The sequence below is a fragment of the Heterocephalus glaber genome, unplaced genomic scaffold (assembly GCF_053883595.1).
Source record: "Heterocephalus glaber isolate CG9 unplaced genomic scaffold, H.glaber_assembly_v1.0 deba00000943, whole genome shotgun sequence".
In the NCBI taxonomy this organism is placed as follows: Eukaryota; Metazoa; Chordata; class Mammalia; order Rodentia; family Bathyergidae; genus Heterocephalus; species Heterocephalus glaber.
The window spans coordinates 1,574,527-1,596,375 of record NW_028258175.1 but is presented as its reverse complement, the minus strand read 5'-3'; the positions used below and the strand labels follow the sequence as shown (position 1 = coordinate 1,596,375).

The following is a 21,849-nucleotide window of genomic DNA, read 5'->3' as shown; positions in this document are numbered from 1 at the left end:
AAAACATAATTATGTCATTTGAAGGAAAATGGATAGAACTAGAGATCATGTTGAATGAAATAACCCAGATTCAGAAAGACAAGTATCATACAATCAAAATATATTATATGCACGTATGAAAACGCCACATTGAAACTCAATATTAATATATTTTTAAAAGAGTACCTGTTAGGGTGATCATGAAAAAACATGAAGGGAACAGGTCATTGGCCAGTGTTAGTTGAGATTCAGCCTGCAAGGTCAGTCCTCATGCAACTTTGTATCTCCAGGGCTTTGCCAAAGAGCCCACCTTCACTGATCATGGCCAGAGAAAACCTCCTGATTCTGGCCAGAAATGAAACAAAGCTATTTGCAGGGACACAAAACTAAAAATTCTTTATCAAAGCTCTGAAATAGTGACCTATGCCAAGTTTATCCAAAAGACACTGGCCTAAGAATACCTTCTGAATCATGCGGTCTGGGGCTGGTTGTAGGGTAGACTTATTGGCCACTGGCTGATGGATACCTTTGTCTGGTTAATTCTGAGAACAAACAAGACACTGAGGTGCTAACTAGTTGCAAGACCCAGCACCAGTTGGTATCCCCAACTTCTTAGAGGGACAAGTAACATTCAATCATGAGAGATCAAGCATTTGTGATGCTTTTAGACATCCAGGCCTGCCCACCGGTCCTTTCTGTACAGACTTCTGCTTATAGATGAACAATATTCAAAGCACTAGACAAACATACAGACCACAGGAGCAGGCATAGAAGCCCAGATAACCAAAATCTGACCAGATAACCAAAAAGTCCAGGGAGACCTTCTTCTGAGAGAAAAAAAATAAATCTACTGCTTAAGGATCACAACCAAATTACCAGCACTCAATTCAGCAAGAACCTACCTCCTAGCCACAAGCAGAATGGCACACAAGAGGTTTCACCTGGACACACAATTACCAAGACAACAGTGAGATCCCTGGCCTAATCTCTGTGGACCCTCCATTTCTGACCATGCCCTCCAGCCAGAGACCACCAGCAATGCACCTGTGGATAAATAAAGGAAATGGGACACGACTGCATGCTTGAGAGGGCTTATTGGAGGACTAGGGCTTATGTTAGATGATTTCCTAGGAAAGCTTAAGAAAGGAGGATTTGCTGTAGGTTGGATGCTGTCCAAAAGTGGAGGCAATTGTTTTTGGTTATCTAAATCATTACAAGATAGAAGAGAAGAATCAGGGCTCATGCCTTATTTGTTAAAGCAGCAGCAGTCAGCCAGGTGGTGTGTGCCTGTAGTGCTACCTACTTGGGAGGCTGAGGCAGGTGGATCACTGAGTCCAGGAGTGGGAGACTGGCCTGGGCAAGCAATATAGTGAGCCAAGGTCTCAAAAAAGCAACTGTTTGGTCATTTTTGTGGTTTGGACAATGTTCTTTTCATGTTCAGACATTATTACAGAGTAGTCTCTTTCTCCATCTATCTAAGTGTGATGCTGTCTGATGTTGGTGTTTTGTGAAACTGTTCAACTGCACAGCCTTGCTGGTGGTGCCAGGCCAGCTCCCACCAACAGCAAGCCTTCTGGAGGGAGAATGCAAGTCAGCTCCCAGCTGCCAGGAGCTGCCTTCTCTTTTTCCCCCCTGCACTTACAAAATCGGACCTGGCAACCCCTTTGGCAGAACGTGAGCTCTGTGTATAACCACAGACCCATTTCTCTGCAATACTGTATGTGTCCCCTTCACTCATTCATACTCTCCCTGCACCTGTGGAAAGGAACCAGCCAAACCAGCCCAGAGAGAAGTGACTTGCATAGGCTCTCGCAGTGAACTGGTAGCGGGGCTGAACTAGAATTTTCACTCTGTGGTCTTGCTAGAGGTCAAGGCAGACTGTTAGACCCCTGAGATAACAGCCTGTAAACCTGAGGCAGATTGGCTCAGACAAAAACACTTCTCACTGCTTTCTTGTCCACAAGGGTTCCTGTCATTTCTTCTAGGATGCGGTGCTAGGTGTCAAGATATTAGCCGGGATGCTAAAGTTCCCCCCACCCCACCCCGCCCCCTACGGGGAATCGAACTCAGGACCTTGCGCTTGCCAGGCCGGCGCGGGGCACTGAGCTACATCCCCGGCCCGATTCTAAGCTCTTTCCTCAGCTGCTCCAGCCACTCCTGACCTTTCTGCTCCCCAAGTTCACCAAGCTTACTCCTTCCCTCCTGAGGGTCTGGAACTCTTCCCTCCCATCTGCACGCGGCTGCTTCTCACTTCCCCTCGGCACCTGCTCTGACAGCCTTCCAGTCCTCGGCGCCCTGGCATCCCTCCCTGTCCTCCGGAGTCCGCGTCCTCGGTCCCCTCTAAGAGCTTCCTTGGGGCTCTCTTCACAGTTCTCCTCAGTCTAGAGTGCGGGGCGGGGAGGCGGGAAACGCCCAGCGCCCTAACCTCTCTAGGCTCGTTTCCTTTACGCCCGTGAATCGCTGCGAGCAGAGAGCCAGTCGCCGGTGGAGACTTCACTTTGCACGTCCACTCGAACAGGGGCCCGGGCGCCTTCCCCGTCCGGGATTGGGACTTGCACCCAGCGTCCCTCGCCCGGCTCGGGAGACTCCAGCCGTACGCGAGCCCTCCGCACCTCCCAAGTGCGCGTGCCCGGAGCGAGCCCCGCCTTCAGGGCGGGGCCTGGCGCGCAGCGGGCGGGCCGGCCGGGCGTGCTTCCGGGTGGCGCGATGGGGCGCAGGGCCGGCGTCGCAGGCTAGGGGCGACGAGTGACGGCTCGCCGAGGGTGGCGCGGGCTGGCCTCGGGGCCCTGGAGGGCAGGCGGGCCGGAGAATCCGAGCCGTTGACTCGCCGCCCCCTCCCGGCATGTCGGCTCAGGCCTCCGACCCTGCGGCCCCGGCCCCGGCTCTGGAAGCCGCGAAGCCCTCGGGACTGGAGCCCGGCGCCGCCGCCTGCGGTCTGAAGCCCCTGACCCCGAACAGCAAGTACGTGAAGCTGAACGTGGGCGGCTCGCTGCACTACACCACGCTCCGCACGCTCACGGGCCAGGACTCCATGCTCAAAGCCATGTTCAGCGGCCGCGCGGAGGTGCTCACCGACGCCGGAGGTACGCGCCGCCGCCCCGCCCAGCTTCCCCTCCTTTTGCGAGCACTTTCCCTCCTCTGCTCCTTTGCCCCCAGCGGTAGCCAGCTAGTTACCCCGACTCTGCGAGGCTCTGTGGTAAGTGACTGAGCCCGCCACCTCGTAGTCCTCAGAGTCTGCCACCCTTCAGCCCCACGCTGAGGACACGGGAACCGGCCTTGCTGCCAGCAGCACCCCTGGGGCGACTCGCCTCGGTTTCCAACCACTCCCAAACCTTTTGTTCACCCCTCTGCCTCAGGACCACTAACAGCCAACCTGGAGAGCCGGGGGGGGGGGGGGGTCCTGTCTGTCTCCGTGTTCCCCTGACACAGGCTCCTGTATAAATGCAGTGCAGGAGGAGAAGGCTGCTCTGGGTTCGCCAGGGACACCCGGGCGGGTGTGCAGTGCTATCTTCGTGGAGCGGGACCCACACATCTGATGGGGCATTAAAGTTTGTTTGCCGTCCCTCCTCTCCTCCCTGCGGAGGTGGACGGGGATTCAGGGGATTACGAGTATTGTGAAGGCTGCAGGGTAAAAATTGGGGAGATGAGAGTTCAGCCTGCAAATATAGGCGAAGAATTCATTTATTTAATAAATATGTGTAAAGTACCAGTTGGTGCTGGAGACTTTTTTTATTTTTTGGTACCGGGGATCGAACTCGGGTCCTTGAGCTTGCGCAGCAGGTGGCGAAACCACTGAGCTAAATCCCCGGTCCAGTGCTGGAGACTTTTTGATAAAGGAATCTGACAAGATTGGTCTTATAGACTTTGCCTTTTTTAGGCAGATAGAACAAGGAAGTGAAGAACAAAATGTACGTATATGACATTTAAAATAGTAGTGAGCTGGAGAGTGGACATAGGCCATGAACTAGGACCGTCAGAATTAACTCCGGGGTTAGAGGCGTGTTCAGAAGGTAATTACGTGAGAACTTTTGGTGAGAGCCTTCTAACTGGAACAGATTCGGGAGGGAATGGTCTCTTGTGGTAGCTAGGGTGTGTGTAAACGCTCTGGGAGAACCCATTGGAGATGCAGTACTTGAAAACTTCCTTGAGTATAGCAGAGGTTTGAGACACATCAGTGTTCAGGCTCTTTCTCTCTGGAATCCTTTTTTCATAAAGTTTAGGTAGCTCCAGGCCTCTACCAAAACCATCCTTCCTGTTGCCTCTTTCCACTGTACCAGGTTGGGTGCTGATTGACCGCAGCGGCCGCCACTTTGGTACAATCCTCAACTACCTGCGGGATGGGTCCGTGCCGCTACCTGAGAGTACCAGAGAACTGGGGGAGCTGCTAGGTGAAGCTCGCTACTACCTGGTGCAGGGCCTGATTGAGGACTGCCAGCTGGCACTGCAGGTGAGGGTCCCCCACCTCCCAAGTCCTACGCCCATGTGCCTGGAGCTGTCCCAGGGTTAGCTGTTAGGACAGACAAAAGAAGATGCACAAAAAAAGAAAGAAGATGTACATATGGCCAAGAGCCTGGCTCTGATTGGGCGTCACCCCGGAGAATTTGGGAGTACTGTCGTCAGCATCCCTCTCCTCTGCCTCGAGCAGAGCCCCTTCACCTCCCGTGCCAGAACTCCTGGTGTTTAAATGCCTGTTCCCTGCTTCTTGCTGATCCCTCCTGGCCAGTCCGGCCTCTTCACTCCCACCTGAATAGTAAAGTCATCCTTGGCATGTTCCTGCTGGCTCCAGCCACTGGTGGTGCGTGCTTGATTGTCCCATCGGATGGCTCGTACCACTGGTGGTACAAACAGATCTAGTCATGTTTCTCGGTCTTTTTACTAATAAAATTAATAAAAGCTGCCAATGAGACAGTCATGCATATATCACTGTAGTTGGTGCCACCCAGCAGCGAGACCTAGGAATTATGGCCCTGTTGTGAATGTGTTAAACACAGCCCCAGTGTATTCGCTCCCTTGCTCTCAAGTCCTGAAGAGGCCTCTGTGTCACCAGAGAAAAAAATCTAAATTTAAATTGGAATATAGCAACCTATATGATGTGATGGGACCCTGGGAGGTAGCACTCTCCCATGTCCTCACCCCAGGGCTGGGCAGACTTGCTTTTCCTTTCTTTCAAACCATTGAAATGCTTTCTTCAGATAAAATGTCAGAGAAGCAGAGGCACTGTCTGTAAAGAGGGTTGAAGGGTTCCGGACGGCACCCTGCACCTGCACCTGCAGAGCTCCCCTTCCAAGGGCCCTCAGGGTTCTGAAAGCTCAGTCAGGACCCAGGGCTTTGGAGTCAGCCGAGTCAGTTCCCCTCTGGCATTCTCTCCTTAGGTTCCAAAAGATAAAGAACCAAGAAAAATAAGTACAATGTAATTAATAAGTACAATGTAATGTAAGTATAATATAAGATTCTACATAGAGCCTTTTATTCTGTTCAATTTTTGTAACATTAAAATGTCTTATGACAGCAGTAATAAGAGATTATAAGAGGATTTTTTTCTGGAAAACATTTATTGCTACATTGTAGATAACATAATGATAACATTCATCATAGGGAATTTGTGCCTATACGTGATCTATCTTGCTGCTTCTTTTTTTCCCATTTACCCCACTTCGATCCTCTTTCCTTCTATTCTTTCTTTTCTTTTTTTTGTTTTGGTACCAGGGATCGAACTCAGGTCCTTGAGCCTGCGCAGCAGGAGGCGAAACCACTGAGCTAAATCCCCGGCCCTCTATTCTCTTTTTTTCCTTGTCCCTTCTTTCCTTTCCCCCTTCCCCCTGCCTTGTTCCCTTTCTCATTTGAACATTTTCTTCCCCTTTCCCAATATCTGCTATACAGTTAAGAGTTTCTTTTTTAATGCCCTTTATAGATTAAAATGTGGTGACTTTGAACAACTTTCTCTCGCTTCTGGGACTATTTATTTTTCTTGAAATCCAAAGGTACAGCATTTCTTTGGACAGTCTCCATGTTTTTCATACTTTCTGACTGCAGCTCATGATGAGAAATACATTTTTATGCTCATGTATATCACTGAATTTTATGAAAGGATACTTTTAGTGAAATGTACTTTGATAAATTGTTCTCTCCCTCTCTCCCTCCCTTCCATTCTTCCTTTGTTCCTCTCTAATACTGTTTGAGACTCATTAAATTTATTTCATAACCTGTTAACAGGTTACTGCTTATAGTTGAAAAACATGGAGCTAGACCTCGGGAGTACGTTCCTGCTGTATAATTTTAAATTGAGCTAATGTTATTGTACACCCACTGTGTGTCGGGGTGATTTTGCTATCTGCTTGTGTGTACATTCTGTATCCTTGGTTTACATAAAAAGAAACATGTGGGCAATGGGATGATGCACTCGAGATCAGTGAGCCAGTAAGTGGCAGAGATCAGATTCAGCCCCAGAGACCCTGCCCAGCCCCTGCCCTGCAGCTCAGCACACTCCTGGCATCACTGGGCTATGCAAATCTTTTCTCTTTTTATTTTTTCCCCTTCATTCCCAATCCCTCGCCCACTTCCCCTTTCCCTAGGGGCCACCCATTCAGTGCTAATGTTTGTGTACATATACTGTACTGGGATTAAGTTTATACTCTTGGAAAGCTAAAGCATTCTTTCGTGTATGTATGCATTCTACTTTATTTTTTATATATGCATTTTAATTAATTAATTAATTTATTTATTTTTGGGTACCAGGGATCAAACTTGCACTTGTGAGGCAGGCGGCAGAACCACTGAGCTAAATCCCCAACCCTTTATATGCATTTTAAATTTCCATAAATGGCGTTGAGCTGTGGATCATGTTGTCTCATAGTTTTTCGTTCTGCCCTTTTTTCAAGATCTATTCATGCGCTGCTGTACATCTCATACCTTGCTTCTAAGAGCTGCATGGGAATCCATGTGGGTTTTGCTTGCTATATTTTATTCACGCACACCCCGGTGGTTGGAGACCTAGCTTACCTCCCACTTCCTACCCCCACAAACTTGTACACATGGCCTTATGGTCCTGCGCCAGTTTCTCATGGTGGTAGCTGGGAAGCATTGTTGGGCTATAGACTCATGCAAACCGAATTTGACTTCCAAATGGTTGTAGTGCTGGTGTTCTTGATGAGCAGAGCAGAAGGCATCCCAGTTCTGCCATTCTCAGCACATGTGGCACCCTTCATCTTTCTAATTTTGCCAATCTGACTTGAGTAGAGAGTGATCTCATTTTACTTCGCATGGCTCTGATTACTAATGAGGTTGAGCTCCTTTTTTTTTGAGCATCTTTATATACATACTCGCTAGCTTGTTTGGTGTCCCATTCTTAAATTGCTTATTCATATTTTTTACCAAAATTTCTACTGGATTTCCTTCCTGCTGCTTGGCAAGAGATCTTGCATATTTTAATCTAGTTTTTTAGGGAATATTAAGCCTTATTATATAAGAGCATGTATTTTACATGCTCTCAGGCATGTGGGGTTTTTTGTTTTTAGTTTTTTTAAATCTTTTAAGACCAAAGCATTTATTGTGACTAATGGTCAAAATTCTGAAGATGAACTGCATGCTGCAGCGGCCACTCTCATGGTTTTGGGTGTTGTTCCTTCACACAGTCTGTGCCTGAATCTGTGATACACGCTTCTGAGGTGCCTCATTTGCCCAGTCCTCGTGGTGTGTCATCTTTTCGCCTTGGCATGCCGGTTTTACTTTCTCTTGATCTTGGCAGGGCAGACGCGTTTGCCACAGGTGGACTTCTGAGGGTAGTAGGCCTCAGGGCCCCAGCAGCAGCACAACCTTCCCGTCTTGTTATGAAATTTTCTGAATGAAGCTGCTTCCTTTGTCGTGTTGATTCTGCTGCCAAGGCCAAAGAACTTAAGGCAGTGATTGTGAACCTTTCAGAGCTTTAAAGGATACAAACAGCCTGCCTTGGCACACGTGCCGTAGGTTCGCCGTACTGCCCTGAGGCATGCGTTGTAAATAATAAACTAGCCTTTCTCCTAAGCATCTAGAATGATACCTTTTACCTACTGTGGTTCAGAGAGTTCAGAAAGTACTCAAATTATTTTCTGAGTTTTAAGGTTCGGATGAGGAATCCTAGTTCAGAAAATCTATTCTAGGTAATAATTTAGTCAATTTTACATATTGCCAGTATTTTCTTTTAGAATGTTACCTGTTTGTGACATCTGGTATTAACTAGAAATCCTTGGTTTTGAAACAAAATTACAATAAATCACTTATTATTTTTAAAGCAGTATTTATCAATTGTTGAAATTTAAGAAACAGATAAAAAATAAATAAATACAAGCACCAAATATTCTTGCAGGTCTTTGTGTGTATCTGTGTGCATGTGTGTGTCTCTGCTAGAATCAAGTTGTATGTAGTTTTGTAAGCTGCCTTTTAAGGTCATTGTTAATAATTGCCATCTTGCCATATTAATAAAATCTTTAACACCCAGGGCAAACTCCAGCTTCTCCAGTTGTTTGAGAGCTGTTTTTTACAGCTAGTTCGCGTTGCATCTAGTTATTCTCTTCTCTGAGTCTCTTTTGCCCCAAAACAGACCCTACTTTTCCCATGATGCTGATGTGTTAGAGAAACTGCCAGCTTTCCTGCAGAGTAACCTGCTTATCAACTCTGCCTCATTTACTCCTGGTATCACTTGGTTTGTTATCCTGCTTATCCCAGATTTTCTGTAAATTAGATCATAAGTTTAAAGCCTTGATATTAAATATTTTGGCTGGAATACATTTTAGATAATGTTCTATATTTCATATTGTGCTACACTGAAGACCCATAATGTTGCGAGTGTGACCCTTGTTAGTGATGCTCACAATTGGCCCCTGGACTCAGGTGGTGGGGGTTTGAGTCGAGTTGTAGTTACATTTCCTCACGGCCAGCTATAAAGTCATCTGTATCGTATTAATTGGATGCTGTACAATTGGCAGTTACCTAGTTTCAACACACCAGTTGGTAGTCTTTGCCTAAATCAGTAATTTCACTAGGATTGTAGGGTAACTGTAATTCTTTTTGGCACTGGGGATCAAACTCAGGACCTTGTGCTTTCGAGGCAGGTGGCGGAACCACTGAGCTAAATCCCCGGCCCCAGGATAACTATAATTCTGTTATCTCCTCATTGTGTAAAGTCAGGCTTTCTAGTGTCAACTGAGAAATATTTATGTATTATTTTGAAGAAAATTTATTATTCAGTGATTACACTTAGTCAAGTCTTTTTCTACATAATTTGTGAATTTTTTTTTTTTTTTTGGTACCAGGGATCGAACTTGGGACCTTGCGCTTGTGAGGCAGGCGCCGGAACCACTGGGCTAAATCCCCGGCCCTAATTTGTGAATTTTTCAACATCAGACATTTGTGTCATTTGCTTCTGTTCATGTTTTCTTGACCAATTCTTCATTGTTCCTTCTAAAATGTTGCATTCCATACATGAGGCAATGAAGTATTTTTAACCACCACTGCTAAAGCACTTATGCATTCATCTGCAGCTACCTATAGGCTGAAGGGAAATATTTCACTCATTTCAATGAAAAATTGCTTTATATTCAGTAATGACTACTGGCATCTTAGTCTTAAAATGATTTCTCCAAAGAAACCCTCTGCTGGGTAAACGGCAAAAATTTAAGTCATCATTGTGCTTACTTATTTTTGAGACAGGGTCTCACTATGTAGTCCAGCCCCCTGAGTACTGGGATTATAGGCATCCACCACCATACTTGGCTTTGGTTTGGTTTTTGTTTGTGTTTCATTCTTTTTTGAGACAGAATCTCTTAAGTTGCCCAGACTAGCCTCAAACTTAGGATCACCCAGCTTCAGCCTTCTGAGTAGCTGAGATTGCAAGTGTGTGCCACTATGCCCAGCTTCAATTGAAAAATTCCTGACGTTAACATGAATCAAATTACTTACTTTTATTTTAACCAGTGTTGTATCCTTTTAGTCTTATTTAAGAAGTTTTGCTTTTTTTTTTGTATTTTTTTTGTTCTTTTGGTACCGGGGATCAAACTTGAGGCCTTGTGCCTGCAAGGCAGGTGGTGGAACCACTGAGCTAAATCCCCTGGCCCTAAATTTTTTCTTTATTTTTGGAGAAAGGATCTCACTATGTAGTTCAGGGTGGCCTTGAACTCACTACTGAGTCCAGGCTGGCCTCGAACTTGGCAGTCCTCCTACTTCAACCTCTGAGTGTGTGATTACAAGTAATCACAAGTGATCGTGTGATTACAAGTGTGTGCCACCATGTCTATTCTGTATTTTTTATTAGCTTTATTGTTTTATCTGTGGATTTCTCATATAAGGACATTCTAATCTCAGTGGAACTCACTTTTGTGCAAGTGGTTAAGAAGGTATTTAACTCTTTTGTCCTCCATGGAGTGAGATAGTTTTCCCAGTACCATCTGTGAAGCAATCTTTGAAAATTAGCATCCAAGAGGGCCACCAATGATTCTTGCCTCCTGGTATCCAGGCTTTTGTGTAGCTTCCTCCCATGCTGAATAAGGCTAACATATGTCACCGGTAGGATGTTGCAAAGATGATAGTGTGTGGCTTTTGAAGCTAGGTCATAAAAGGCATTACAGCTTCTGCCTCTCTCGGGTCATTCACTGGGGAAGCCAGCCCTGATGTGAAGATACAGCAGCTCTCAGAAGAGGTTCTCTTGGTGGGGAACTGAAGCCTCCTCACAAATCCAGCACAGACTCCCAGCTCTGTGGGAACTGCCTCAGAAGCAGACCCTGATCTGGGTTCTGGGTGTGTGCCTCACACCTGTAATCCCCTCGGAAAGAGAGGAGCAAACGGGTTCAGTCAAGACTTCAGATTGCAACTTCATGAAAGACCCCAGGGCAGGGCTCACCCAACTAGGCTAGTCTTAAATTCCTGGCCCACAGAACATGTGTGTGGTAGTAAATGGTTTTTTTTTTGGTACCGGAGATTGAACTCAGGACCTTGAGTTTACAAGGCAAGTGCCGGAACCATTGCGCTAAATCCCTGGCCCGTAAATGTTTATTGTAGTTTTAAGTTACTAAATTTGTAGTAATCTGTTCCCTGGGAAAAGATAACAGATTTTGGTTTCTGTTAGGGTCAGTGTAGAGCCAGCCATGAAAAAAACCCCTAAAATATGGAAATAGCTTTAGAACTGAAAAGTGGGCAGGAGCTGGGAGGACTTTGAGCAGAATGTTGAGCCTCCTCTGGGGAAGCAGTAGTAAGGGCTTAAAGAATGGTTACGAAAATATTATTGGAAATTGATGGAAAGCAGATCCTGGTTATATGGAAAATTAACCACAGTGTCCACTGCACTAATGCATAATTAGGAAGTGTACACCTAGTGAACTTGAGTGATCTAGCTAAGGAGATTCCCAGACAGAATGCTGAGGGTGCCTGAAGAGAAAGAAAACCAGTTGCAGAAAATGCCAGAAGCTGTTGGATTTGAAGTTTTCCAGCCTTTCCCTACAGATAACTCATATGTTAAAATTGACAAATGACTTCCAGACAGAGATCAAGTACAGAGCATTGTCAGGAAAATGTGGTCTGAAGATGACTCCAAGAATGTGATTATAAAGTCCTTTTTTATCTCAGCACTGAGGTAGGAGGCTGAGGCAGGAGGATTGCTGCAAGTTCAAGACCAGCCTGAACTATATATTGAGACCCCGTCTCACAAAAACCAAAAACAGAAAGTCTTTTTGTGAAGACTTCGTAAGTATCCAAGGAGATACTTCCGGACTATTTGATCAAGTAATAGCACTTCTGAGAAGCTTAAGGGGAATGGTGCCCGCCGCACTCTGAGCACAGCCCAAAGTAGAGAAGGGCTTGCCTTGCAGACAGACTGGTGGGTATGGCTTCTGTCTTATGCACTATACCCCCAAAATTACAAGAGACTCAGAGAATTACAGTGATAGAAACACTGTCGTTGTGGACTGAGAGGAGCAGAGCCAGAGTGAAGGGGGAAGAGGCCTTTGGGCCCCTAAGTTTCTATAGACAGGAAGCAGGCTAGGGGGAGCCGAGCTGCACACGTCTCCCCATGCAGGAGGCTGGTGCAGGGTGTGAGCGCTGTGGGGAATCATGGGTTTGCAACATCCGCATCCTGCAGCACCTCTAGGTCTAGTGCCTTCTGTGTCCCCTCGGTCTCCTCCCCTTTCGAACAGGTGTCCCTAGTGGTTGTCCTGTTTCTGCGACTGCGGTGTGGAAAAGAGGCTTGTCTTTTGTTCACAGTTCTTAAACTACATGGGAAATGTCCTTCAGGAGTGATAAAGAACTGTGGACCTGGGGCCGGGGATTTACCTCAGTGGTTCCGGCGCCTGCCTCTCAAGCACAAGGTCCCAAGTTCAATCCCCGGTACCAAAACAAAAAGAACTATGGACCTGATTAAGAAGACAGCATTTTGGGCTGGGTGTCATGGTAGACCCTTTTAATTCCAGAATCGCCTGGCTGAGCCACTGCAGAACCTGGAAATGGAAACAATAAATTTGTTGTTGTTGTTGTTGCTGTTAATTTCAGCTGCTAAGTTTGTTGCACAGCAGTGGGTAACTATTACACACTCCATACTTCTCCCTCACTTGTGTGTGGTGTCTTTCTGTGAGTCCTCACGTTCATACCCTGGACTGTTTCTGAGTACTCTGTTGTATTCTATTGCATTTTTGTCTTGTTTCCACACTAGAATCAAAGTATATTCATTATTTTAGCTTTGTAGTGTATCTTTTTTTTTTGGTACCGGGGATCAAGCTCATAACCTTCCGCTTACGAGGCAGGCGCAGTGGCACTGAGCTAAATCCCTGGCCCTGTAGAGTATTTTAAAATTTAGTAGAGTGAGTGTCTCCTCTTTGTGCTTCTTTTTAAAATTGATCTAAGGGGTTGTGGACTTTTATTTATCCATATTTATCTTTTTTCTTGGTACCAGGGATCGAACTCGGGTCCTTGCGCTTACAAGGCAGGCGACAGAACCACTGAGCTACATCCCTGGCCCTCATCCATAGTTATCTTAATCTTTTATCGTGTTGCTCAGGCTGGTCCCAGACTCTTATGTGAGGTTCTCTGACCCTCCCACCCCAGCCTTCTGAGTGGCCAGGATGACAGGCGTATGCCGCCGCTTCCGTGTTAGCTTCAGACTAAGCCTCAAGAGTTTCTCAGAGAGGAACTCTGGAATTCATAGTAGGGTTGCACATTTAGTTTCCAAGAGTGGGCAAGGTAAGAGGGGTTTGGGCATGAAGATTCTAGAAAACGGAGAAGAGAACCCATGGAGCCGGGCAGGGTGGTGCAGGCCTGTGACCCCAGCACTCGGGAGGCTGCATGAGAAGGATTGCGAGTTCAGCGTGGACTCCATTCGGTAACCTATCTCAAACAATGTCATCCTGCCCAACCAGCTTCATTGATTCAAGAAGTAAATACTGAGCATTTTTGTAGTAGGAATTTACTCTCCAGGGAGAGACAGGCCATAAGCAAATTACAGAAGGTTAGAAAATGTCAGGAACTAAGTGTGGTGAAGGAAATGGACCCTTAAGATGAAATGGAGTAGGTCGAGGGGCTACTGGAGGCAGGGTAGTGAGGAGATATTTGAGCTGAGGCCTGGTGGGCAGGGGCCCAGCTGTGGAAGCAGCTGAGTGAAGAGCAGTCCACGCTGGGGACAGCCCAGGGTCAGGGCGGCCCAGCCCAATGTGCACAGCAATGAGGCAGGCCTGAGAGCAGGCGCCCAGCCTGCAAAGAGAGTGGTGGAGCTGGTATGGAGGGCTTGAGTCCTACAGAGCCTCAAAGACCACTGCGGAGTCTGGATTTGTGTCCCCAGGGCCTCAGGCAGCTCCTAGTGCCTTAAATGAGGGAGGGAGAGACCTGTGGTTGTGCTGTTAACTACCTTCTACTTCTTCCCCAGCAAAAAAGGGAGCACCTGTCCCCACTGTGCCTCATTCCCATGGTGACATCTCCCCGTGAGGAGCAGCAGCTCCTGGCCAGCACCTCCAAGGTGAGGCCCCTGAGTGCTTTGGGGTGGAGGCCAAGGGCTTCTTCCTGCAGCCTGACCCCTCCCTCTCCCCTCTCCCCCAACAGCCCGTGGTGAAGCTCCTGCACAACCGCAGTAACAACAAGTACTCCTACACCAGGTGATGCCGAAGGGCTCTGCACGTGGGCACGTCTGGCACTGTGGGGTGGGGTCCCGCCCTGCTCCTGGCTTCAGCCATGTGGATGGGCTGGAAATGCCTGATGCACCTGCCAGCTCTGCCACTTGCCCGCTGGGCACCTTGGGCAGGTCGTCCCCCTTCTGAACTTGTTTTGTCATCAGGAAGTAGGAGTTTGGGGAAGAACTAAGGAATGGCTAGAGCAAGCACAATGGTGCCTCGGTTCATGAACACTTTGGTTTGCAAACAGTTTGGTTCACAAACAAGCATTTCTCAAAATTTTGTTTTTGTTGCAAACTCTGCATCGGGTGACAAACAGGACTGCAGCCATCTTTCCCACACAAACACAAATGTGGCCACCTTTTCCAAAATCGTAGAAGAAATTAAGTTTGTGACCCATGGTATACTGTAGTTACTTTCAAACCACATCTACAATCCCCTTAGTGACACAACCCCTGATGTCCGAGGTAGGTGTTGTCATCTCTGTTTGCAGATAAGATACAGGCACCAAAAGCAGGGCCAGGGGTTTAGCTCAGTGGCTCTGGAGGCTGCTGCACAAGTGCAAGGTCCGGAGTTTGATCCCCGGTACCAAAAAATCCCCCCAAAAACCAAAGGTGAAGTAACTCACCCATTGTCACCCAGTGAGTGGCAGAGCTGGAATGGCAGGTGGGCAGCAGGCTCCAGAGACTGGGACCTGCTCCGAAATGGTCCTTACCTTCCGAGGCTGCCTAGCCACATGGCTCCTGCAGGCAGGGGCAGATGGGGACCTGGGGCCCATCCTGGGGATCGGAGGAGGGAAGCCAGTCATCCTGAAGCCACCTGGGCCTCATCCTCAGCACCTCAGATGACAATCTACTTAAGAACATTGAGCTGTTTGACAAACTGGCCCTGCGCTTCCACGGGCGGCTGCTCTTCCTCAAGGATGTCCTGGGGGACGAGATCTGCTGCTGGTCCTTCTATGGGCAGGGCCGCAAGATCGCCGAGGTGTGCTGCACCTCCATTGTCTATGCCACGGAGAAAAAGCAGACCAAGGTCAGAGGGTTCCGGCCTGGCCGGGAGGGGTGTGGGGCTGGCAGGACCAGGACCCTGGACGGAGGCAGCTAGGCGGGCAGGTGGGGGTCAGGCTGATTCTGGGGTCGTGGTCTGTCACTTGGGCAAGTGGTCCCCCATGTCTCCTCCTGGAGGGTGAGGGTTGGGGTCAGAGCTGGGGCCTTGTAGAGTAGTGTTCTTTTTTCTTTCCTTTTACTTTTTAAAATTGTGCATGCTGGGAATTGAATCCAGGGTGTGATCTACCGTCGAGCCATACCTCAGCCTGAGGAGGTGTGTGTGCATTTTTCTGTGTAGAATCTCAGAAGGGTCCACTTCCAGAAATAGGTTCTTAAAACCACAGCACCACTTAGAACACCCCGGATTTGCAGATCGTGAGTCGTGAACATGAGTCATCCGCAGATACTTCCTGAACACCTGCCCCGCACTGAGTGTGACCCTGGGCAGCGAGGAGCTGAGCAGAGTGCAAGCCCTTCCCACCCAGCCCTTGCAGGCGCAGCAGGAGGAGCACACCGGGTGCCACAGTGCCTGCCAGTCGTGGTGCCTGGGTCCTTTCCCACCCTACCCATGCACACTCGATTCCCTCTTCTTAGAATTCTTTTTTTTTCCCCATACCTGTCTGCCTAATGAGCTTATATGTTTTGTTTAGGTTGGTTTGGTTCTTGGAGACAGGGTCTTGGTATGTAGTTCAGGCTGGCCTTGAACTCACCGTGTACCCCAGGGTGGCCTCAAGCTTATGGTGATCCTCCTGCCTCAGCCTCACAAGTCAGCACTTACAGGTGTGCACCACCACGCCCGGCTCCGTACTTAATGTTTACGACTCAAGGGGCTGGGTATTTAGCTCAGTGGTTCCGCCACCTGACTCAAAAGGGGAAGGACCAGAGTTCTTCCCTGGTACCAAAAAAAAGAAAAAAAATGCTTGATTTACACCTTATAATTGTTCAATAGAAACATTTAAGGGCCGGGGTTTTAGCTTAGTGGTTCCAGCCCCTGCCTCGAAAGTGCAAGGTCCCGAGTTCCATCCCCGGTACCAAAAAAAAAAAAAAAAAAAAAAATTTACGAATCAAGCCAAACATCATTTTTTTCCTTGGAACAGCTTTGCTCATGACTTCAACCCAAACAGTCCACACAAAGTTAGTGATGCTTCCTTCTTAGCTAGAGACAGTCTGCTGTCATCTATGGGTTGGGGTCGGGTTGCCTCAGCAGAAGGCCCCTCTGTACCTTTTTTCCTGTCTCCTTAACACTAGCCTGGCCCTTGTCTAATCTACGAAACATGCTTAGAATGTGTAGATGAATGAACGAATGACTCAGCTTCCTGGAGGTTTCTTCTGCAGTTGGGAGATAAGACAAACCAGTAATTAGAATACAGTGTAAGAGCTGTTGATTATGTCCTTCAGAGACCACTCCGTGGGGTGCCCCTGTCAGTTCTTCCACTTCATTCCTCTCTGTTCTCATTCTTCATCACGCTGCCTCAGTGCCTTGGCCTCCTTGTGGCTCTCTGATCTATATGCTGAGCACATTCCTGATCCAGAGCTGGTACCTTACTTTGCTGCTCCTGGGCTGCTCTCTCTCGCTCTCTCCTGGCTTTGGTCATATACCACCTTCCCGGTGAGGCCTTCTCTGAACTACTTGTTGAAGTCTCTGATCTATTCTGCGTACCATTTGTCGTCCTCTGACTGTATTTATATTTTGTTAAGCATGTGTCTGAGTCCTCCCTTAGGATATAAACTTGCTGAGGGCAAGCACTCTGTCTGCTCTGTTCACTGGTTTCTTCCCAGTTCCTAGAACAGCTCCTGGCATAGTGCAGTCACTCCATAAGTACTGGGCAAGTGAAAGAACAGACCCAGAGACTTGGCAGGGAAGGACAGACCACCGTCTTTCTGCCGTCTGAGTTCAGAGCTGGGCCTGGCAGCAGGACTTTGCCAGCTAAAGAAGTTGCAGAGGACATTGAGGCCTGGGGACCTGACCACCAAGGCTGGGAGGTGTGCAGTGCAGGAGCGGCCAGGAAAGGGGGCTGCGGCCCTGGGCTGGAGGTGGGAGCTGGGCGTTGCTGGCCTTTTGCAGGTGGAGTTCCCAGAGGCCCGGATCTTCGAGGAGACCCTCAATATCCTCATTTACGAGACTCCCCGGGGCCCAGACCCAGCCCTTCTGGAGGCCACAGGGGGCGCGGCTGGAGGTGGTGGGACAGGCCGAGGGGAAGATGAGGAGAGCAGAGAGCACCGTGTCCGCAGGATCCACGTCCGGCGCCACATCACCCATGATGAGCGTCCGCATGGCCAGCAGATCGTCTTCAAGGACTGACCTTGAGCCTTCCCTGCCCCGTTTCTGAGCCCCAGTCCCTCCCTCTTCTCTCTTCCTCTCCCAGACCTTTTCCCCGGCTCTGCTGGCCAAGTCGTGGGTCTTCCTTCTGTCCCCTTGTGGCATGGTACAGTTCGCCTTGGCCCTTTCTACTCATGGCTAACACAGCCCATTCCAGCCCCTGCAGGCAGAGCCCTTTGGAAGGCCAACATTTGCTCCCTCCTCGCCATTCTTGTCCCTGCAGACTTCCCCTCACCAGCTGGTTAGGATGATTTAGAACCCCCTTTCTCTCTTTAGTTCATTGTACACAGGAAAGTGTCGAGCCAGCCCTTAGTAACACCCCGCGTTCCAAGCTGCCTCAGGCGGGCGCTGCCTCCTGCCTGCACTCCCCTCCCTGCTTCCTTAACTGTGTCCTAGGCCGGCCTGGGCCTGTACCAGCTCAGCTATCTTCTCCATCTGTTTCATATTATTTATTGTTTTAATTTTCTATTAAATTATTGGAATAATTTGAGTTGAGGATCTGCTCCTGTCTCCCAGGGAGGGAAAAGGAAAATACCTTGCATAAAGGAGGTACCTGACTAGTTTTATGGCAGAAGGTATGAGCCCTCATCCCAAGCCCTTCTCGGGCCGGTAGCAGGGAAGGAAGTAGTCAGGAGTTAGGAGAGAATTCAGTCTGTATTTCAGTGCTGCCTGGCCAGTTCCCACCTCAGCCCCCTGCCCACAGTGGGGAGGAGGTCCTGGCTGCCTGCCGCTCAGGCTGACCCGGTGAAGCAAGTCTCTGGTCCAGGTGTCTGAGGGAACACCTTCCTTCATGAGTCTGGTGTGAAGACAAAGTCAAGGGCCTGGCGCTCGGCCCCAGCCACGTTGGGATGCCAGAGGTCCACGATGAAGACCACTCGAGGCCCATCTTCAGGGGAGCCTAGGGCACAGGGGGATGGAAACAGCAGCTGGTGTTTAAGACACTGAGGAAAGCAAGACTCAGTAAATAAGTGCCAGGCCTTATTCTAATCCTTACATGTAAGAGTTCGTAATCATCAGAACAAACAGGTAGTGCCATAGTTGTCCCTCTTATACAAGGTGTACAAGGCACAACAAGGTTTAAGTACCTTGCCCAAGCCTAAAAGCAAGAGCTAGGGTGGGAGCCCAGGTGACTTGGCCCAGTGTCCTGTGCTGGTACACACTTTATACACACTGATGCAGACTTCTGTTCCCTCACTTGATAAGGATGGCGGTTGCCCCATGGGTGATGGGAGGATTTGTGTGACTTGCTTAGGGTCATGCAGCTGGAAAATGGTGGTATGGGGACAGGAAGTCAGCTGGACCTGATTCTGAGGCCCTCTAACTCCCCGGTTTGGTCCTACACCCCCAGCCCAGCCAGACGGGCCCCATTACCATTGTGAGCCACTGTGTGCAGGAAGGAGTCGTCCACCAGGAGGCAGTGTCCCTCGGCCCAGCACTGGGGCTCTCCCCCAACCACCAGCTCACAGCCCCGTGGGATCTTCAGGCCTGCGGAAGAGAGGGGGGCACTGTTCAGCCAGCAGATAAGGGCCCTAGAGACAGGGCTTCCTCTGGAAGGTGACAGCTCAGTCACCATAGAGCACTGGGATGGGGAGGTGCTGCTGTGCAAAGTGCAGTCCATTGTTCTGGAAAGGAGGCTTCCAGGAGCAAAATGCTTCTCCCCTTGGGCTTCCTCACAATTCACATCAAGATCCTACTACATGCTGGGTGCTGGCTCCCCACAAGGTACCACTGAGGACTCCGTGCTGGCCCAAGGACAACATGGTGCAGTGTGATAAGAACACTGAGCAGCTGTCTCTAAAGCCAGGGAACAGGAGGGCATCCCAGGAGGAGGTGTGAGGGCTGAGTAGTTTCACAGTTAGTGATGAAGGGAGAAGTCATTCTAGGTTGAAAGATCAGCCCAGTAGCAGTGGCTGGGATTAGCCAGAGAGCCTTCAGGAAAGTACAGTGGGAGGGAAGCGGCTAAAAGTCTGGCCTTGATCCTGAGGCCCATGTGCCCTGAAGTGTAAGACATCCAACTGGCAGCACAGATGATTTTGGGTGAATCAAGGTCATGACAATAACAATCAAAATCGATTTCCATTTCCTTTCAATCTTTAAAACATCGCAAAGGAAACCTGTTTGGTGTTCCTGGAACATCAGCACCCCACTAACAGCATTACCTTTCCGATGAGGAAAGCATAGGTTTCAGGCCTGGAGTGACTTGCAGAGTTGGCTAAAATATTTGTCTTCCTTTTTTTGTTGTTGTACTGGGGACTGAACTCAGGGCCTTCACACTGAGTTACATCCCCAGACCCTTTTTAGCCTTCATTTGTGAGACGGGGTGTTGCTGAATCTTTACATTGGCTAGGCTCAGAGGCCAGGGATTTGGCTCAGTGGTGCCACTGCCTCCCTTGCAAGCACAAGGTCCCGAGTTCAATCCCCGGTACCTCCCCCCCAAAAAATTGGCTAGGGGCGAGGGTTTTAGCTCAGCGGTTTCACCACCTGCACAAGCACAAGGACCTGAGTTCAATCCCCGGTACCAAAAAGAAAGAACTTGAGGCAAGAGCAAAGTCTTGGTTGTCCGAGGGAGTGTGCTCCTTCCTGACATGGTGGCTGTTATCCAAGCACGTGTGTCTAGCTCAGTCTACCTCAGGCCCTGAATTAAATTGGCTAGGCTCAAATTTACAGTTCTGCATCAGCCTCCCAGAGTGTTGGGATTACAGGTGTGGGCCACCACACCTAGTTTAATTTTGTAAGTACTTTTTTTTTTTGTATTGGAAATGAACTCAGGACCTTTCGTTTTTGAGGTAGGTGTGGTGCCACTGAGCTAAATCCCAGGCCCTGAGTACTTTCAAATTAGAGCTAGTAATAATGATATCACTTACAGTTCTATAAAGATTCCTTTTCAATACGCAAACCCAAAGAGAGTCAACTTGACGTACTGTAGCACGGAAGGTCAGTAACTGCGGCATAACTTAGGGTAATGTTTACAATAGTGGAGCTTGGGAAGTGCTGCTGTGGACAACAGGGAATCACGGATTTCCAAGAAGAGGGGCATGATGAGAACAGTAGCGTAGAAACATCTGGTGGTGAGAAGAGGATCTAGGGGGAGTGTGGGGCGAGGAGGTTGTGTGCAGGCAGGGAACTCACCCAGATGGCATCTGACGCGGGCGTTGGTGGGCCCACAGCGGCTCTCCAGCCGGGCCCCAGGCAGGAGCACAGAGAAGCCTGCGTTGCCAAAGGTGTTGGCACTCATGAAGCTACGCAGCCCCCTCAGGGCCCGGTAGGCCCCTGGGCACCGGCGGCAATTGCTGGGTTGGCACCGGCCTGCCTGGTACAGCAGGAGCTGGTAGCACCCAGGAGCCAGGGCCGGGGACCAGCCCCGAGGCAGAGGGGCCGTCCCTGAGAAGTCCCGGCTCACAGCCCCGAAGTCCCGCAGGATGGCAGGGAAGCTGCTCTCCAGGAGCTCCACGTCATGCCGCTGGGCATCGCGGGGCACAAAGGGAGCCGAAGGCAGGTCTGGTAGGAACAGCAGGCCTGGGCGCTGAATGCCCGGGGCCGCTGGGCCTCCCCCCGGGCCTGGGCCGCCTAGAGCTGCCCGCCTCAGCCTCCCCATCCCAGCCCAGGAGTAGCGCCTGGCGTAGGCCCGAAGCCGGCGGCTCACTAGGCCTCCTGTCCCTGGGCCCTCCCCGGGCTCCCCTGAGCTGCCAGACTCAGGGCATCCCCCGGGCTCACCACCGACCCCTCCAGCCTGGGTCCCAGCCCCCAGGGCCCGCAGGTCTTGGGAGCCCAGGCGGTAGCAGTACCAAAGGAACAGGGGAGTCAGCGCCCCAAGGAGCACGGTGATCGCGGAGGAGGCCAGGGGCAGCGGCCAGGGGAGCGCGATGGGCAGGGAGGCCCTGGCCAAGAGGCCTGGGGCACCTTCCAGACCCCGGTTCCCTTGTGCCCCCGGCTCAACCCCTGTGCTCTCTACGGCTGCCTCCGGGTTCCCCCCGGGGCCGCCTCCCTTCCACATTCCCACTGCGGCCCCTTCTCTCCCCTTGTACTCCCTGGCCGCCTTCCGGAGCCGGCGTCCCCCTCCCACTCCCTCTTCCTCCTAAAGTCCAGGCCTTTCCCTCCCTCCCTCCCTCCCGGCCCCGCGGCCTTGCTTCCCCTCCTCACGCCCTCGCCCCCACTCTCCCCTGTCCTCCCTCCACCACCCCTCCTTTCGCTCGCGGTCTCTCCCTGCTTTTCCTTCTTCCTCAGACCGCAATCCCTGCGCCCCGCCCGCCCGGCCCGCTTCCCCCCCGCGGCTCCTCCCGCCCGCTCACCCTGACGTCACTCTTCCCGCAGCCGCCCCCCCCCCCGCACCCCGCGCCCGGCCGCTCAGCTCCGGGGGAGGGGGCTCATCTCCCGCTCGGCCTCCCGC

The 21,849-nt window shown here is 50.0% G+C and overlaps 3 protein-coding genes and 1 non-coding gene across 5 annotated transcripts; 1 reads left to right on the top strand and 3 right to left on the bottom strand.

Moving 5' to 3' along the window:
* The first annotated feature begins 2,628 nt into the window (after positions 1-2,628).
* Kctd13 (potassium channel tetramerization domain containing 13) lies at positions 2,629-17,952 on the top strand. 2 transcript variants are annotated; one of them, XM_004856120.4, is made up of 6 exons: positions 2,629-3,062; positions 4,257-4,426; positions 13,856-13,945; positions 14,029-14,081; positions 14,933-15,128; positions 17,208-17,952. In XM_004856120.4, the coding sequence occupies exons 1-6, from the start codon at positions 2,822-2,824 to the stop codon at positions 17,442-17,444; spliced, it is 987 nt and encodes a 328-aa protein (XP_004856177.1). In that variant the 5' UTR covers positions 2,629-2,821; the 3' UTR covers positions 17,445-17,952. The 2 variants fall into 2 exon arrangements, with proteins under 2 accessions (XP_004856177.1, XP_004856178.1); XM_004856121.4 differs by lacking the exon at positions 14,933-15,128.
* On the bottom strand, positions 5,336-7,965 carry LOC147828627 (large ribosomal subunit protein eL37-like). The gene is given in 2 exon segments (XM_087208758.1): positions 5,336-7,889; positions 7,933-7,965. Coding segments are annotated over 2 exon segments (384 nt in total). The 3' UTR covers positions 5,336-7,538.
* On the bottom strand, positions 9,564-9,648 carry LOC147828626 (small nucleolar RNA SNORD87). Its single transcript, XR_015450522.1, has one exon. It is a non-coding gene; the product is annotated as a small nucleolar RNA SNORD87 (small nucleolar RNA).
* Positions 17,953-18,097: 145 nt separating the features above from the next.
* On the bottom strand, positions 18,098-21,704 carry Asphd1 (aspartate beta-hydroxylase domain containing 1). Its single transcript, XM_004856122.4, has 3 exons — positions 20,592-21,704; positions 18,834-18,947; positions 18,098-18,360 (listed from the first exon to the last, which is right to left on the bottom strand). The coding sequence occupies exons 1-3, from the start codon at positions 21,454-21,456 to the stop codon at positions 18,251-18,253; spliced, it is 1,089 nt and encodes a 362-aa protein (XP_004856179.1). The 5' UTR covers positions 21,457-21,704; the 3' UTR covers positions 18,098-18,250.
* Between the last annotated feature and the right edge of the window lie 145 nt (positions 21,705-21,849).

Excerpts from the sequence above, each read along its gene's own strand:
- Asphd1 (XM_004856122.4), bottom strand. The coding sequence starts at position 21,456 with ATGTGGAAGGGAGGCGGCCCCGGGGGGAACCCGGAGGCAGCCGTAGAG. Across the intron at positions 18,948-20,591 it reads CCGCGTCAGATGCCATCTGG|GCCTGAAGATCCCACGGGGC; the intron begins GTGAGTTCCCTG and ends TCTCTTCCGCAG. Across the intron at positions 18,361-18,833 it reads GCACACAGTGGCTCACAATG|GCTCCCCTGAAGATGGGCCT; the intron begins GTAATGGGGCCC and ends CCTGTGCCCTAG.
- Kctd13 (XM_004856120.4), top strand. The coding sequence starts at position 2,822 with ATGTCGGCTCAGGCCTCCGACCCTGCGGCCCCGGCCCCGGCTCTGGAA. Across the intron at positions 13,946-14,028 it reads TCCTGGCCAGCACCTCCAAG|CCCGTGGTGAAGCTCCTGCA; the intron begins GTGAGGCCCCTG and ends CTCCCCCAACAG. Across the intron at positions 14,082-14,932 it reads AACAAGTACTCCTACACCAG|CACCTCAGATGACAATCTAC; the intron begins GTGATGCCGAAG and ends CCTCATCCTCAG.